The sequence below is a fragment of the Neovison vison genome, chromosome 5, assembly GCF_020171115.1.
Source record: "Neovison vison isolate M4711 chromosome 5, ASM_NN_V1, whole genome shotgun sequence".
NCBI lineage: Eukaryota > Metazoa > Chordata > Mammalia > Carnivora > Mustelidae > Neogale > Neogale vison.
The window spans coordinates 7,582,033-7,596,790 of NC_058095.1; the positions used below are offsets into that span (position 1 = coordinate 7,582,033).

A 14,758-nucleotide genomic window follows, 5' to 3' on the forward strand; every position below is an offset into this window, starting at 1 on the left:
AGTCAGATCCAAGTTAGACTGTGTCAGTGAAGCAGCCTTGCTAGTAACTATCTTCTCTCTTTGTTATATATTTGTATTTCCAGAGAGAATGTCTTTCAGACTTGTACACTCGGCTCACTTCTGCTACCGTTACTCCAAAGCCTCCATCTCAGACTTAGTAGGAAACAGGGCACAGTTCGGACAGTGGAGGAGTATGTAATGACCTTTGTCTCACTCACTGACTTGTTCTATCAGCAGTTTCCGTGATCTTGCTGGGAATCCGCTTTGGGGTTCAAGAACTAAGGCGCTGGGGAATGCTGACCGACTCTAAGCTATCTGAACTGCTGTCTCAAGTCACAAGTGTTGTAAAACCATTGGACAAGGAGTCACTGTATGTGTAAAGAAACCCCTAATGGTACTGGGGGGCCACATTCCACTGTTGAAACTGGAAAGACTGGTGTGGCTTAGAAACAAACAAGCAGAGGCACCATTAGCAGAAATGATGTAGTATTTATTTAGAGAGAGACGGATATGTTCCCGTGTTATTTAGTCATACTAGAGAGCCAACCTAGCTTGAACAGCGAAGGCGTGGACGCGTCTTCTTCCTCACTGACCAGCTGTCGGAACAAGGAGCCAGGCTGTGCTGGGTCACCCGCTCGGGAGAGTGCCGGGGGGACAACCTGCCATGCATGTAGAGGAAAGTGCCTTAGAGTCTACCCAGACCCTCCTGCCTGCTCACACCCGCCACGGCACGCGGAGTCCACACGGCACACACAAGCGGATCTCAGAAGCATGGATAGCTCTAGCCAGGGGACTCTGTGCTTTGTCAACCCTGACAAAGGACATAGGGGACAAAATGAGATCTTCTGGGACAGAATGAACATTTGAAGAGGAGGACTATCCTAGGAAAAGGGTAAACATAGGTACCTCCTTTCTGTGGTCTGAGCCTCTCCTACGGACGGAACTTACAGGTCAGTTACTTGAAGCAGAGAGTCAGGGTTCCGGGGGAGCGCCGGCCGCCCCGGCCTGCGGAGGGGAAGGCCTGGCCGGGGAGCCTGTGCTTGTCACTATCGCCTCCCGTGTTGTACAACGAGATGTTTGAGGCAAAGTTTGGTCTTACTGGGTTTGATGGCAGGGAAAGTGGAAAGGACACATTGCTAGCATTCTGTCCAACAAGAAAGCAAACAGAACTAGATGCTGTGAGAAGACAAGCCGTCTGGGCTCAAGCACACGCGTACACGACACAACTCAGAAGTACCCAGGAGGGCTCCTGCAGCCTAATAGATGGCAGTCGACTGAAATAAAACGTGTAGTAACAAAATGTCAAACTCGAGGAAGCAAATTCCCTTTTATCCCACCCAACTGCAAGAAATAGGAAGATGAAGCCACCACAACAAAACAAGTGTTTTTTTTCTAAACAAGTACAATGGTAGTGCTGGGTTAAGCGGTTACCTCTTCCACCCTGCGAACAGCAAGAAATAAACTCCACCCTGTCCTGCTTGTTTTCTACAGCCTTGGCAGCCTGAGATAACGTCTCTATTATGAGGCTACTTGATAGTATAAATGGGCATCGTTTAAAACTCTCAGCTCAAGCTAGTGAAACCTTGTACTTCCATATTGTGCCGCCATTAAAAGCAGCATTAGTGCATTTTGTCCCTCGCTTCTTTATCGATTACTGAAAGGGGAGCTCATCGGGCGGTTTGGTGGGAGACAGGGACCGGATCCCCCGGGTACGCCCCCTGCTCTCGGCACTTACCTGGGCTTTGCTTTCGATGTTTCTGCTGGTTGATTTGGCCTTTCGGGCACTTGTCATGCTCAGTGGAAGAAGGCCAAACCTCCAAGACAAGATGAAGAATTTCAGTGGCATGAACAGGAAGCTGGGGGGCCCTCACACAAGCTCCCTGACTCCTCACCTGATCTGACTTGACGCCAGGGGCAGTATGTTATGGGGTTCTTGCGAGTTGAATGTGCAGCTCCGGGGGGTGAAAGGATTCTCCGTTCCAGTGACCAGTCCGAACAGAACCTGACAGACAGGAAATGGGGCACAGGGACAGGCGGGGCTTGTCCCTGTCCAATTAAAAAGAGAAAATCCCTTCTCTTGTTTCTCATTGTCCTTTTGGGGAATGTTCCTTGCAGAATGTCTACGCTTCAGAATTACCTTTTTCACTGCCCACAGGTCAGAATCCCAGAGTCACACTGCTCCTCTGTTTTATTCCTCTTTCCGAGGCCTCGATAAAACCTCGTTAATCCTTACCTACAGCTGGAGGGCTGCGATCACGGCTGCCTCTGCAGTGAGATTTTCATCTAATCCTCTTTCAGCCCTTCCAACTAACCTGAGCTATTTGCATCCCGGCCCCCTCCCGACAGCACCAGCCAGAGTACTAAGGGCTGGAGCGGGTTCATACCGCCGTCTGAGCCCCCGGCTCTGCGTTCATGCTGAGCACGTCTGTGACTTACAGAAGTTCGCTGCACCAGGCGGTTAAGGTTGCTGTTGAGGTGCGGCGTGAAAACATCCAGGTCAAATGGGTCAATGAGCGCCTCCAGATAGTCAGCCACTTTCTCAAGTCTGGAAGGAGGAGTATGATTATTCTTCACATTTTTTTTTAGGTCAAAACCCAACCTCATGGCATTTCAATGCTAAGGAAACCCCGTATTTGGATTTATTCTTACTTGCTGGCTTGGTAGCACTTGTCACTGCCCATCGGGCTTGGGTAATCCTCAAGAGTTCTAACCTGCCTGCTAAGATGTCTGAGTGAAGTCCTTTCCTTCCTCATGTTGTCAGCGACAGAGCCAGAGGCTCAAATTATACCCAAGAGGTGGTAGGCAGACTCAGAAGAGAGAGGCCTGAGATTCCGCCCACCGCACTTGACCATGGCGTTTACCAGCAGGTGGCCATTACTGATCTAGCTGGTCATGCGAGCACTTCCTGGTTAAAGCCAACAGCTAACGCACGACGAGAGGCTGTCTCTTGGTGGCTTTCTGGAAAGGAGCTCTGTGTCCTCGGCAGAGCCTGCTGGGGCGCGCGTACCTGGAGTCTTGTCTGTTGCGGCCACTCCTCACCTCCTCACCCCTGGCCGTCAGAACCACACTGAGACAGCGCAGATCATATAGCAGCTGCAGGGCCCGATTCTGGGTCATCGGGAAGGCGCCTTCTTTCTGCAAATGAATTTCCCGTCCCCACCCAAGAAGGGAGAGGATTTGTAACGGGAGCAGAGTAAACAGCTCCATGTTTTAGTTTGGGATACAGCTTGTTGCTTCAGAAGCACGAGCTTTGTGTACTCAACAAGGGCAGTTTGATGTCACAACAATGGGTTTTGTTCAAAACTTGGTCTTAAACCAAACTGAAAACCTTCAAACAAAGGCTTCGGGTGCTCCAGACTGCCCTTTTTGAAGAAAAAAAATCTGTTGTATGAAGGAGAGGCATTTTGTGGAAGCACAGGAGAGAAGACGTCCCTGAATTCTCTCCCAGATCAGGAGCTGGTGCTGTCCTAAACGTATCACTAATGAAACGGGCATATCCACGGCAGGCAGAAGAGTCCAGGGAAGGGGCGAGGGCGGTGCGGGGCTGGGAGACAGGAGCTCGCTCAGGCGAGCGCCTCTGTGTGCCACATGCTGCCCTGGGCACGGTCACCCGCCACTCCTCCCAAGCAGTTCTCCAAGTGACCACACTTGACCCCAGAAAAAACGGGAAAGCTTCGTGATTTGTCCAAGGCTACAGCACATACGCGGCAGTGCTGGGGTTGGACACCAGGCCTTTTTCCCTTCCCGCTGAACTGCCTTTCAGTACGGACCTGCTTGATGCTGGGGAGGGGCGTGATGAACTTGCAGAATGGAAGCCACTACCGATTAGCCGATTAGCCCGCACTGAGTGTAGACACTTGGAATCCTTGCTGGGAACTGCCCAAACCCGAGTGAAAAAACATCGGGTTTTTAGAGGGAAAGAATTCAAACACCTACCTTCACCTGTTTTTCTTCTGCAAGTTTCTCATAGGCAGCCAGCACCTGGACCATACAGCTTTTCAGCATCTCCTGCAGTGTCACTTTTGGCAAAGCGTGGCCTCCAACCCGATTAATTTCCTGGCAGAGGCTAAACAGGAAGGACTGGACGTACCAGGACGGCTACAAGAACAAAGGACTGTCGAGTCAGCGACCTGCTGCCACTGAATGAGACGTGGTAAAAGTGGGTCCATTTATCCTTACTAGGCTCATGCTCCAGGACCTGGACCTCCCAGGCACCCCCTCCCAGCTGGCCAGTTAATAGATAAAAGCGACCATCGCTGTCACTGCTCTGGTGGCTGGGGGCTGACCTGGCAGGTGGCACTACGCGTTATGCTGTTTTCACTTTGGGGTGAGCAGCTCTCCAACGAGCAGAGCCCACGCTACACAGGAAATCATCATTAGCTGACTTCTCCGACCGTCCACTACCTGCTTGGCCCAATGTCTACTCCACCCATGGCAGAAGTTACCAATACCACTTTTGGCTCTTTGAGGAAGCTGTATGTTGGCTGATTTTCCTGTCCTTTTCCTCTCTGCAGAGTGGGCTGTTTGGCCCAGTCCATGCCACAGGTGCTCTCCCGGGGGCACCCGCTCACCTGTACAGGGAGTCGGATCGTGGACGTGACACTGCTGCCGGACTCGGCTTCCTCTTGGATTTCTAGTTCATCCCAGCTGGTGGCTGTGGCCAGGACTGAGCCGGCATCATCCAAAAGTAACGACTGGGTGAATCCATGAGCCAAAACCTGGTAATAAAAGGCAGATAACCAACAGGCCACTCAGCTCCTTGATGGACTATCTCAAACTACTTGAGTTCTCTTCAGCCCAGCTTCTGCTGCTTCGGTCACGGGCAGCGTGGCAAGTGGAAACGTCACTTTCAGGCTGATTACGTCAGCCTTGGGAATTTTGTAGTAACTACCTTACACATGTCAGGGGCCACCCCTGAAGACACCAGGGGAGACTGCGGGAAATAGGACATTTGGGTGGAAGAGTGGGGAATTTAGACCCTTGTCCAGGGAGGTCTGTCATTCTTACTAGATGGAAGGACAAAAAGCCAGAGTTCGTGTCTATAAAATCTAGGCTAAACATCTGAATGGAAAAGGTTTTTACATCTGTGCTGTCTCACTACCCCAGAGAAGTGGAAGCAACCGAAGTAAGAACTCTTACTCCCTCGAGCACGCGACGCAGTGAGCACTGGGTATTATGTAAGATTGATGAATTCCAGCCCTGTACTTCTGAAACCAGTAATACGTTTTACATTAATTAACTGAATTTAAAGAAACAAATAAAAAAAAAAATAGAAGTAGACTGGAAAGTCAAGCTATGCCAAAGCTACACATGCCATCTTTGTTACAACTGACATCTCCCTAGTTCAATACTTACAGGTACATCACAGAGATATAAAATAAAATAGGTTTTATTGAATTTTTCTCAAAAGAAAAAAAGACCTGCCTGCGCTGGCCAGCCTGGAACATGACGGAAGGGAGGCAGGATGGGGCTGCCCGGGGAGCACGGGAAGACGGTGTGCGAGTCACTCACCTTCACAACTGCTGAGCTCCAGACACGGTAGCCCATCACGCTCTGCTGGAGGAGGAGTTCCTTAACTTCCTGCCACTTGGTCTGCACAGGAATTATTTCCTGTGTTTTCCCCTTTCCTTGTTTTTTCAGAGCCCTGGGATCCCTTGCAGGTTTCTCGGAGCTCCCTGACTTTCCCAAGATGCACTGCTTCAGATGGGGACACAGGTCTCCCAGAGACTGGCAGAGTCTGGCCATGAAGAGCACCGCAGGCAACTTGACACCGCCAAGGACACCCTGCTGCCCCTGCATGGCCTGCTCGGCGCCCTGCAGCTCTGCCTGGACGCGCGCGGTGATGTGCTTGATGCACGCCGTCGAGTGGGTCCGCAGCGTCTCCCGCACCGTCCCGGCGTCCGCATACCTGTCGAAGGCACAGCCCTTGGCAGGCCCGGGGGAGATGTCCTTGGGCAGGGACACGTCCGCGGAGGGGAGGTAAGCCAGGAGGTCATCCAGCTTCACCTTCAGTTTAGAATCCAGGGAAGAGCAGAAGTTCTGGACACAAGGGCTGATGGCCTGCGCCTTCATGGAGAGCCCGCTGCTGGCCAAGGGCCCTCGGTGTGCCACGCTCACCCAGGCGGCGTCAGGAGGCAGGTCTTGCGGGCTCTCGGACCACAGGAAGAGAGACATGTTGTGCTCCACGTGGATGTGCTTATTGGAACTGGAGCTGCTGGCGCTGCCCTCAAGCTCCTGCAGGGCCGAGACGAGCAGCTCCTCGGAGCTGGTGGAGATGGAGTCAAAGCCTTCTTTGGTCAGAGTCTGAAAGAAAGCGAGAGAGGCGCTCCAGTCAGGACTCCTTCAGGAAATCTGCCCCCAGCGGCAGTCCATCCTGGCACTCTGCGTGTTCTCCAGCATGCTCAGGAGGATGACGCAGTGGTGGCAGAGAAAGGAGTCGTCACTGATGGCTACAGACGCGCTCCCGATCAGGTGACAGAGGCGTGGTCTCGTTCTGCACCAGAGTCTGGGTCTCTGCTCATTTCTAGGTTCATTTTCCAGAAGAGCCATCCCCGAGTCAGTTAGCCGAGAAAGAGTACACTCAGGAGGTGACCCAAGCTCCCCAGTCAAAAGCTTGTACTAGGACTGGCCAGGAGCACTCGGACCATGTGATCTCCTCACCTGTAATCGGTCCAGGAACAGCTGCTGCATCAGATCCTCCCAGAACAAGAGGGGCTTCTCGAGAAGCCGCTGACATATCACCTCCCAGCTGTGACTGGTGGATTCGTTGGTAAGTAGTTCCCATATGGCATCGCGGACCCCTGCGAGACCTTGCATGCTCTTCACGTACGTAAGCAGGTTGGTGATCCCGTTTTTAATGTCTTCGTTACACCTGCGACAAAATCATTTTTCTTGGATCTGATAAGATTCACGGTTTTCACACCTTTATTAAGAAAAGCTGCAGGGGCGCCTAGGTGGCTCAGTGGGTTAAAGCCTCTGCCTTCGGCTCCAGTAATGATCCCGGGGTCCTGGGATGGAGCCCCGCATCGGGCTCTCTGCTCAGCAGGGAGCCTGCTTCCATCTCTCTCTCAGCCTGCCTCTCTACCTACTTGTGATCTCTGTCTTTTAAATAAATTAATTTAAAAAAAAAAAAAAAAGAAAGAAAAGAAATGCAGGACTCCACTCGAAAACCTCCACCTGGGTCCCCACATTAGTACTTGTATCTCTCAGGGTTTTTATAAATATGTATAAACGGCATTTCTGGCAAGGTTTGGGGGTGAGGTCCACCCTCGCCTCCCTGAGGTATCTGTTTGGAAGGAAGTCTAGAGCCCCTGGAATGGCTTCAAAAACCATTGCATTTAAATAAAAACTTAAGAGTGGCCGAACTCTTACACAGAATATTAAATCCTGTAGGTAATATCTGAAAGACGATCTCATTCTTGGTTCTTCACAGTTGGGGCTAACCGGCCACGAAGGCAGTGTCTGCAGGCTGAGCCAGTGACTGGTACGACCCAGAGGGCAGCAGGCAGAGCACTGTCTGGACGATCATGCCTCTCCCTCCTTTCTCAGTGGCCTCAGTGGCTCTTGTGTGGCTGCATGGGTGGTCCCTGCCGGCCTCAGGAAAGTTCTGGCTACTCACATGTGGATCCATCTCTGCAGCGTGTCTTTCAGGTACTCCTGGCTGATGGGCTGCGCCAGGGTCCGGAGCGCCGGCTGGAACTGGACGACAGATGCCGGCAGGTGTTTGAACCAGCTGCAGAGCTTCATCTCCTGCAGAACACCGGTGCCCTTTCCTAAGAGAAGGCCCAGTGACAAGTCATCGGGGCCGTCCTTTGAAAGGAGTGTTAAAAAATGGACCTAGAAGCAATTTCCAGAAATCATCTAGTCTTCCTCTGGGCGTGTCAGCCTGAACCCCTGGGATAGGAAAGTCTAGAATATATGTTCATCAGGGAACTGGCAGGTTCCCGCCAACTCTGGGCACCCCAGCAAAGAAGGGGAAGGACAGGGAGGAAGGAAGTGGGGACAAGGCAGGGAGGGAAAGCAGTATTGAGCGCTTGATGCTTGGCCCTCGAAGCTGTCACAAGGTGGTAGTCTCCCTTTCCTCACCATCCTCTGGCCAGCGGAAGACCCCGCACCTGGCTGGTGGGCTGCAGCACCTCAGAGGTGTCTTCCCAAGAAGGACACAGGCATCTGTGGGGCGACTCTGGGAGGCCCCTTCACTGTGTTCTGTGCGTGAGCGAGCACCTCCAGAGTTGGAAACACAGGAGTCCTTCTAGGGGCCTTTGCACTTGTCGTCCAAAGCCACGATAATTAGCCCACACTCACCTTGCATGAGGGGGTAAAGCATTAGGTGGAAGCACCTAGAGGGAAGCCAGGGCATAAGGAAGTGGCTCCCTCGGAAGGTAAAGAAAGCCCAAGGAGAGGCTACATAATACATCTGTCTCTCTGAAAATGACCAGGTGGCTGTCCTCCTGTTGTTTCTCTGCTACCCGTGGCTGGGCCTCCTCTGCCTGGCCTGCGTTCTGGAGCACCGAGGCACAGTCCTCTGCCATCCTCTCTCCTTCCTATCACGGCCCCTCTCCCACAGCTTCAGACAACAGCCGTGTGCACAGATCTGTGTCTCCAGCCGGACCTCTTATTGCTGTTCTGGACCCATAGTCACCTGCCCACTCCACATTCCCGTTCCAGGGGCTTAACTGTCCCTAAAGCAATATTTTCAAGAGTGAACTCATAATCAGCCCTTTCAAACCAGCTCCTTTTCTAGTAAACCTGGACACCTCCTTTCCATACCCTCCCCACCAATCCACCAAATCCCCTGCTAAACAGATGTCCAAGTTGTCCAGTTGGCCCCCATCATCTGCCACCCAGGTAATGACGACAGCCTCCCAGGTGAGCTCTTGGCATCCACTGCAGACCCCATGGAGAACCTCTGCCATGTAAAAGCCAACTGTATTTAATTCCAGTTAGGATAAATGCTATCAAATAAAAGCACAGGATGTATGGGAACATATTGTAGAAGACGAATAAGCCTGGAACGTCCTCACAAGCTATCCATCGTTCTCTGGATAAAGTCCAAATTCCCTAGCCTGGTCTGCACAGCTCTGCATTATCTGGTCACATCTAATAGACTGACCATGTCTCTCCTCATGCTGCTTTTCCTCCCACCCAATACCCCTTAGCTTCACCAGCTTACTTTTAGTTTCTCAAATATACGAACATCTTCCTTGCCTCAGGACCTTTGCACATCCCATTCCTGTTGCCTGGAACTCTTTCCCTTGCCTTCTTCACCTAACTCTTACCGAACTTTCAGGTTTTAAATATTCTCCAGGGTGCCTGGCTGGCTCAGCTGGTTAAGCAACTGCCTTCAGCCTAAGTCATGATCCAGGAGTACCAGGATCGAGCCCCACATCCGGCTCCCAACTCCACAGGGAGTCTGCTTCTCCCTCTGACCGTCTCTCCGCTCAAGGTCTCTCTCTCTCTCAAACAAATAAATACAATCTTTAAAAAAAAAAAACCCACTATTCTCCAGGGAAAGCATCACTACTGGTGGGATGCCTCCTTTTCAGTGTTCCCAAATCAACTTGTACTTTGCCTTCATAGTAGTGGCCATTTTGTTATTTGATAAGTATTTGTGAGTTCAGTATTTGCCTCTACCACTAGACCGTGGCCTCCATGAAGATGGGGTCCGTATCTGTCCCGTGCACTGCTGTATCCCCAGCGCCGGCGCAGCAGCAGCCACGTGGCAGGTGCCGATCGGTAACAGATGAATAACCTGAGAATAGGGAAGGTTGGTTAAGAGCTCACCGGGAGGATGCTGGCCTGTGACGGTCTCCAGAGTTGAGAAGAGCAAGCCACATGGCAGGGACGGATCTGGCAGCTGACCTTCTGGTAAAGTGTAGAAAAGAGCATGAGCTTGGTTCAAAGTGGTAGCCAGCAGCTCCACTAATGAGCAAATCTGGGTCTTGATGCCGGCACCTACAAGAAGAAACCATCCTTCTGTAAATGGTTTTCTTTAGTAAAGTGAGAAACAGAGAACATTCTAGGTGCTTCAGTCTCCCCTCGGCTCCCCCTTCTCCATTCCCTTGTTTAAGGACTATATTTTGGAAAGAAGCCAAACCCACCACGTTGCGACTGGTCTAGAAGTTTCTGAATAGCTGCCTTTCTGGCCAACAGGAAGTCTGCTAGTGCTTGGCGAGGAGAACTCTCTTCTAAGAGCATTATGGAGCACAGGGCCTCAGCCACAGCTTGGTCGGACACGGCGTGGCATTTGAGCAGCATCTTACTTTCATGCAGAATAGTTGACCTAGGAAGATGAGGAAAGAGAGCAACAGGGGATTTTTTACATCTTGGGAAGAAGGACCTTGGTCTATCAGGATAGAAGACACGTTCCATAAACCGGTAGTGGTGAAGTATGGCCGTCCGTAGAGCAGATCTTTTCGCTGGATCCACGTACCGGAAGTGGCTGGCTGCCGCGACCTGCCGGATGAGTATGGGGAATCGTGAGAGGACAGGGCTGTATCGGGAACCAGAGCAATCCAGCCGGAGCAGGTTGTGAAGGTGGCAGCAGAGCAGGTAGAGCTGTGTGGCGTGGAGATACTGGGAGGCCTCCATTGAGCTCCAGATCTTCTCAGGAATTTCTAAGAGTAGCTTGATCTGGGCAGCCATGCTGTAGAACTTCTCCTGCGATGGCTGCTGGGGCTACAGGGGAAGGCACAGCACAAAGGCAGAACACACAAGTGCAAGGTGAGCGTCTGGCAGGCTTGTGGAGAAATGTGGGGGTACTGTAGGGTACAAAGCTTTATGCCCGAGTCCATGCCACTTGGTAAAGGTCTCAAAGTTAGGTGCTGAAGAATGACTCGAGTCAGGAGCGGTGCAGAGCCCACCCACCCCTCCCAGCTGGGTGCACCTGGGCTCAGTCCCATGGAGACACAAACTTAATCTGGTCATCTCAGCCTGGTTGTCCCCGACAGCATGGAGCCCTACAGACCGCCACTCAAGTGAGCTTTCTCCTTCTTTCTTCTGACGTTCAGCCTCCCTACACTTGCTCCTGCTTCTTTGAGTGTGTGAAGGACTCCTCTGTTACTCCTCCGTCAGATCTTCATCCGTGTCGTGCTCAGGCCTCTCCCCGTCTGCCTTACTCCAGGACTCCTACCCTAGAGCATCACCTCTTAGCAGAACACCACACCCACCTCTTTCTTAGACCTCCCCACTCCCAAGTCCCACTGGCGCCTTTTCTGTTGCTGCCCTGCTAAGTTTCTCTGCCATTCCATAATCGGTATGTTCAAAACTAAATTCATCTCCCTACCAAAAATTTTAGTCATCTGCCTTCCATATGTATCTCAGCATACCTAAGCACTCCACTCCCAAGTTCCCAGGAGATTCATATCTTTCCGATGGTTCCGATCTGAAGACATCAGGAGGGGGAAGAAGGGTACTATAGGTGTCTAGTGGTTCGAGGCCAAAGTTGCTTATAAACATCATAGAATGCACACAACCGTCTACAACAAAGTGATCTAGCCCCAAATGTCAAAAGCACCAGGGCTGAGAACTCCTGCTTTAATCAAACTGATTACCTGTTCTTATCTTTTCATACTCCAGACCTACATTCCAAATCTCATCTGTCATGAAGGCCCTCCTTACCGAGAAGGACTCAAGCCTGAAGTGACTTCCTTCAGAAATCTCACGGTAAATTACGTAATTATTTTCTAATCAATCACCCATTATCCTAAAATGCTTTCTACTGTTACTCTGAATTATTCAGTTTTCTCATCAACTTTCCATGCATTTAATCCCTCAACTAGATTGTAAGCTCCTTCAGAGCAGGAATTAGAGGGCTTCTGTTTCTTTGTGCCTGGACACACAGAAGGCACTCAAATTTTTGTGGGTCTGAGAATAACTCAGATATAACAACTATAAAAAATAAATACATTTCTAAAGTCAGGCACAGTACCAGTTAGCTTTCTAATAAACCATGAATCAATCTTCAGCTATAGGAAAGGCTGGCCACCCAGGAGGAAGCAGGCATAAATGCACAGCTTAGAGAGGAGAGGGACGAGGTCTCTCATTTCAAAGGTTGTGTTGTTGTGTGAGCCCTGCCCACTGACCCAGATTCTTCTAAAACACAGTTGTATTAAAAAGTTCCAAGACGGAGAAGTTCTAAATTGTATTTTGGAAGTTCTTCCATGTCCTATAGGGTTCTTCCCCTATAAGGGGTCGTTAACAAATTCCCGGTTATCTTTCTGACCCTCCCTACCCGTTCACTTAGTCATTCCTAAGTCGATATTCCCTAGGATGCAAAATGCTGTTCCAGTATTAGGATGTACTTATGGGTGCCTGGGTGGCTCAGTTAGTTAAGGATGTACTCAGTTAGTTAAGGATGTACACGCACGCCAGGTCTAATCATTAGCGTTTGAAGGAAAAAACAAAAAACCAAAACAAAACCCCACTTAGGATAACTTGATTAGAATACCTTTAGTTCCCTAAAAGGAAAATGTTCCACTGTTGGAAGAAGGGCGCTTGCCGTCTGGTACAGTCATTCAACGACTCCACCAAAGGCAGAATAGCTCTTTGGGTTTGGGGAGCTTACTCTCGGGAGTGAGGTGGGGGAAAGCCTGGGATGAGAAATGAACCATATGAGGGGAAGGTGGCAACATAAGGGAGAAGCAGGCTGTGAGCATGTCGGGAAACGTTACCCAGGGAATGAGCTGGTCTAGCGAGAGACCCCTGGCGTTTCCATCGAAGGCTGGGAGAGCCCAGCGAAGCCACGAGACAGGCGAGGGAATCAGGGCCCGGAAGTCAGGGAAGGCTCCCGAAGGGAGCTGCAGAATGAGCCGGGCCCGCAGACGGCCAAAGGACCGCCGGCGTTCTCCCCGGAGGAGGGGAGTCTAGAAATTCGCAGCAGGCTCTTCCCCGAGGCAGGTGAGGCTCGCGCGGGGACGGGGACTGACCGGCGGCCGCGGGAGGGCGGGAGGCGGGTCCCCAGGGGGGTGCGGGACCGGGGTGTTGGACCCGGCGTGAGGGGCTGACCTGCGGCTCTTCTGGGGGCTGGGAGACGGCCGAGCCAGCCTGGCGGAGACGGGCGCAGTACTGGTCGGTGGCCTTCACCGCGTCCACCAGCCCCTCGGCGCAGCGGCGCATCTGGCCGATGGTGTCGGCCGCCTCGATCAGGTCGCGGTACCGCTCGCCCACCATTTGCCGCAGCTCCTCTTTCTTGTGCTCGATCTCGGCCCGCACCTGGCGCTCCAACCCTCGGATTTCCTCCGCTCCATGTGTCTCGAAAAGCGCCGCGGGGTCGCGCAGATCCAGCCGCTTCAGCGCGGGAGAAGCGACCGCGGCCGCCATGGTGGACCCGTCAGCGACCCGACGGGTCACTTCCGCCCGGAGGCCCGCCCGGAGGCCATTTTGGGTGCGGGCGGAAGCGCTTCCGCCCCACTGCGGGCCTTGCCTGTTCGGAGCTCATCGGGGTGGCAGAGGGGCGGGGCAGGGGTGAGACGGGCGGTGGTTTTGTTGTTTTTTGGCGCAGGCGCGGGAGCTGGCCGTTGGTCTGCGCGCGCGTTGTGGCGGGGATCCAAACTCCCGCCCCGGGGTTGGTGCCGCCCGGGGCAGGTGCCCCCCGGCCGCGTCCTAACTCTGCGTCCGCGGTCCGACGGCGCCGCCTGCTCGGGACGCGGAGAGCCACAGCCTCCCGAAGGCCCGGCACAGCCCGACCCCTCGGCTCCCCGCGGCGCCTCCTGGCACCGGCGTGCGGCCTTCCTTGGCGTCGTTGTCATCGTTCTCTGGGCCCCTGACCGAATGCAGTGCCCGGGTGGGGATGGGAGCCGTTCGGGTTCATCGGCAACTTCGCAGTTCCGGACCGCCTCTTCCCTAAGGCCCGCGTCCGCTCGCTTTGCTTCGGTTTTTCTTTGATGTCCATCATTTGGGGGCTTTCGTTTCACCACGAAGGATGCGCTGGCTCCCTCGTGGGGTGGAGCGTGGTGGCCTGAAAACGCCTGGGGGTGCGGGGCGGGGAGTGAGGCCTTACTCTTCTAGGTACTTCCAAGACCCTTCGTTTAAAAAAAAAAACAAAACAAAAACAAACAAACAAAAAAAATTTATTATGTAAGAGCTAACCTGGAGAGCATGGTGTCCTGTGCCAACCCGCCAGGTTTACCGCTACGTCATGGTCAGCCTTCTCTGTGTCCACCCTCCACCTCTGTTTCTTTGAGGGAAATCCCAAACAGCAGATTTCAATTTGTAAATCAAGTTGTTCATTTAAACCTCACGAAGTCCTGCGACGTAGGGAATATCCTCATTTTACAGCTGGATAACCTGGATCCCCAAGACACTAAAGGGTTTACTCAGTGTAATTGTCAAAGCCTGTACACGAAGTTAACTGATTTGATATACACATCAGCCTTACAAAGTAGGTAGGGATATTTCTATTCCGTGCAAAAACCCAGAGAAGCTTATTTGCCCACCTGAGTTGCTTAGGAAATAAGGGATGGGATCTCCCTGGGATTTTTAAATTCCTGGCATGTGCTTTTTTTGCTTTTGTCACACAACCTCCCGCAGACTCAAAACACGCCATGGTGCTAGCTCTGCAATTTGCTGTCACATCAGTCTCGTTCTGTAGGGGACGTTTCGTTGATGCTCTCTGCCCAGCATCTGTGGAATGTCTTTTCTGTATTTGGGGAAATCACCTCTGTGGGGCGAGATCTTTTCCAGGGACCCCTTACAGCTATGATGCAAGTCTGTGGGCCCGGGATTGGCTAATCAGACAGCAGCTTGGGGCTTTAGACGG

At 52.3% G+C, this 14,758-nt stretch overlaps 1 protein-coding gene across 2 annotated transcripts; it reads right to left on the bottom strand.

Annotated features, from left to right (window-relative positions):
• Positions 1-469: 469 nt before the first annotated feature.
• On the bottom strand, positions 470-13,323 carry COG1 (component of oligomeric golgi complex 1). Of its 2 annotated transcripts, none has more exons than XM_044247522.1 (14): positions 13,006-13,323; positions 10,433-10,677; positions 10,101-10,282; positions 9,784-9,954; positions 7,619-7,772; positions 6,661-6,871; positions 5,512-6,303; positions 4,572-4,718; positions 3,937-4,098; positions 3,008-3,135; positions 2,437-2,545; positions 1,893-2,002; positions 1,736-1,814; positions 470-659 (listed from the first exon to the last, which is right to left on the bottom strand). In XM_044247522.1, the coding sequence occupies exons 1-14, from the start codon at positions 13,318-13,320 to the stop codon at positions 522-524; spliced, it is 2,943 nt and encodes a 980-aa protein (XP_044103457.1). In that variant the 5' UTR covers positions 13,321-13,323; the 3' UTR covers positions 470-521. The 2 variants fall into 2 exon arrangements, with proteins under 2 accessions (XP_044103457.1, XP_044103458.1); XM_044247523.1 differs by lacking the exon at positions 13,006-13,323 and adding an exon at positions 12,449-12,590.
• Positions 13,324-14,758: the final 1,435 nt, after the last annotated feature.

Excerpts from the sequence above, each read along its gene's own strand:
- COG1 (XM_044247522.1), bottom strand. The coding sequence starts at position 13,320 with ATGGCGGCCGCGGTCGCTTCTCCCGCGCTGAAGCGGCTGGATCTGCGC. Across the intron at positions 7,773-9,783 it reads CACAGGCCAGCATCCTCCCG|GAAAGGGCACCGGTGTTCTG; the intron begins GTGAGCTCTTAA and ends GCCTTCTCTTAG. Across the intron at positions 3,136-3,936 it reads CAGAAGAAAAACAGGTGAAG|AAAGAAGGCGCCTTCCCGAT; the intron begins GTAGGTGTTTGA and ends ATTCATTTGCAG.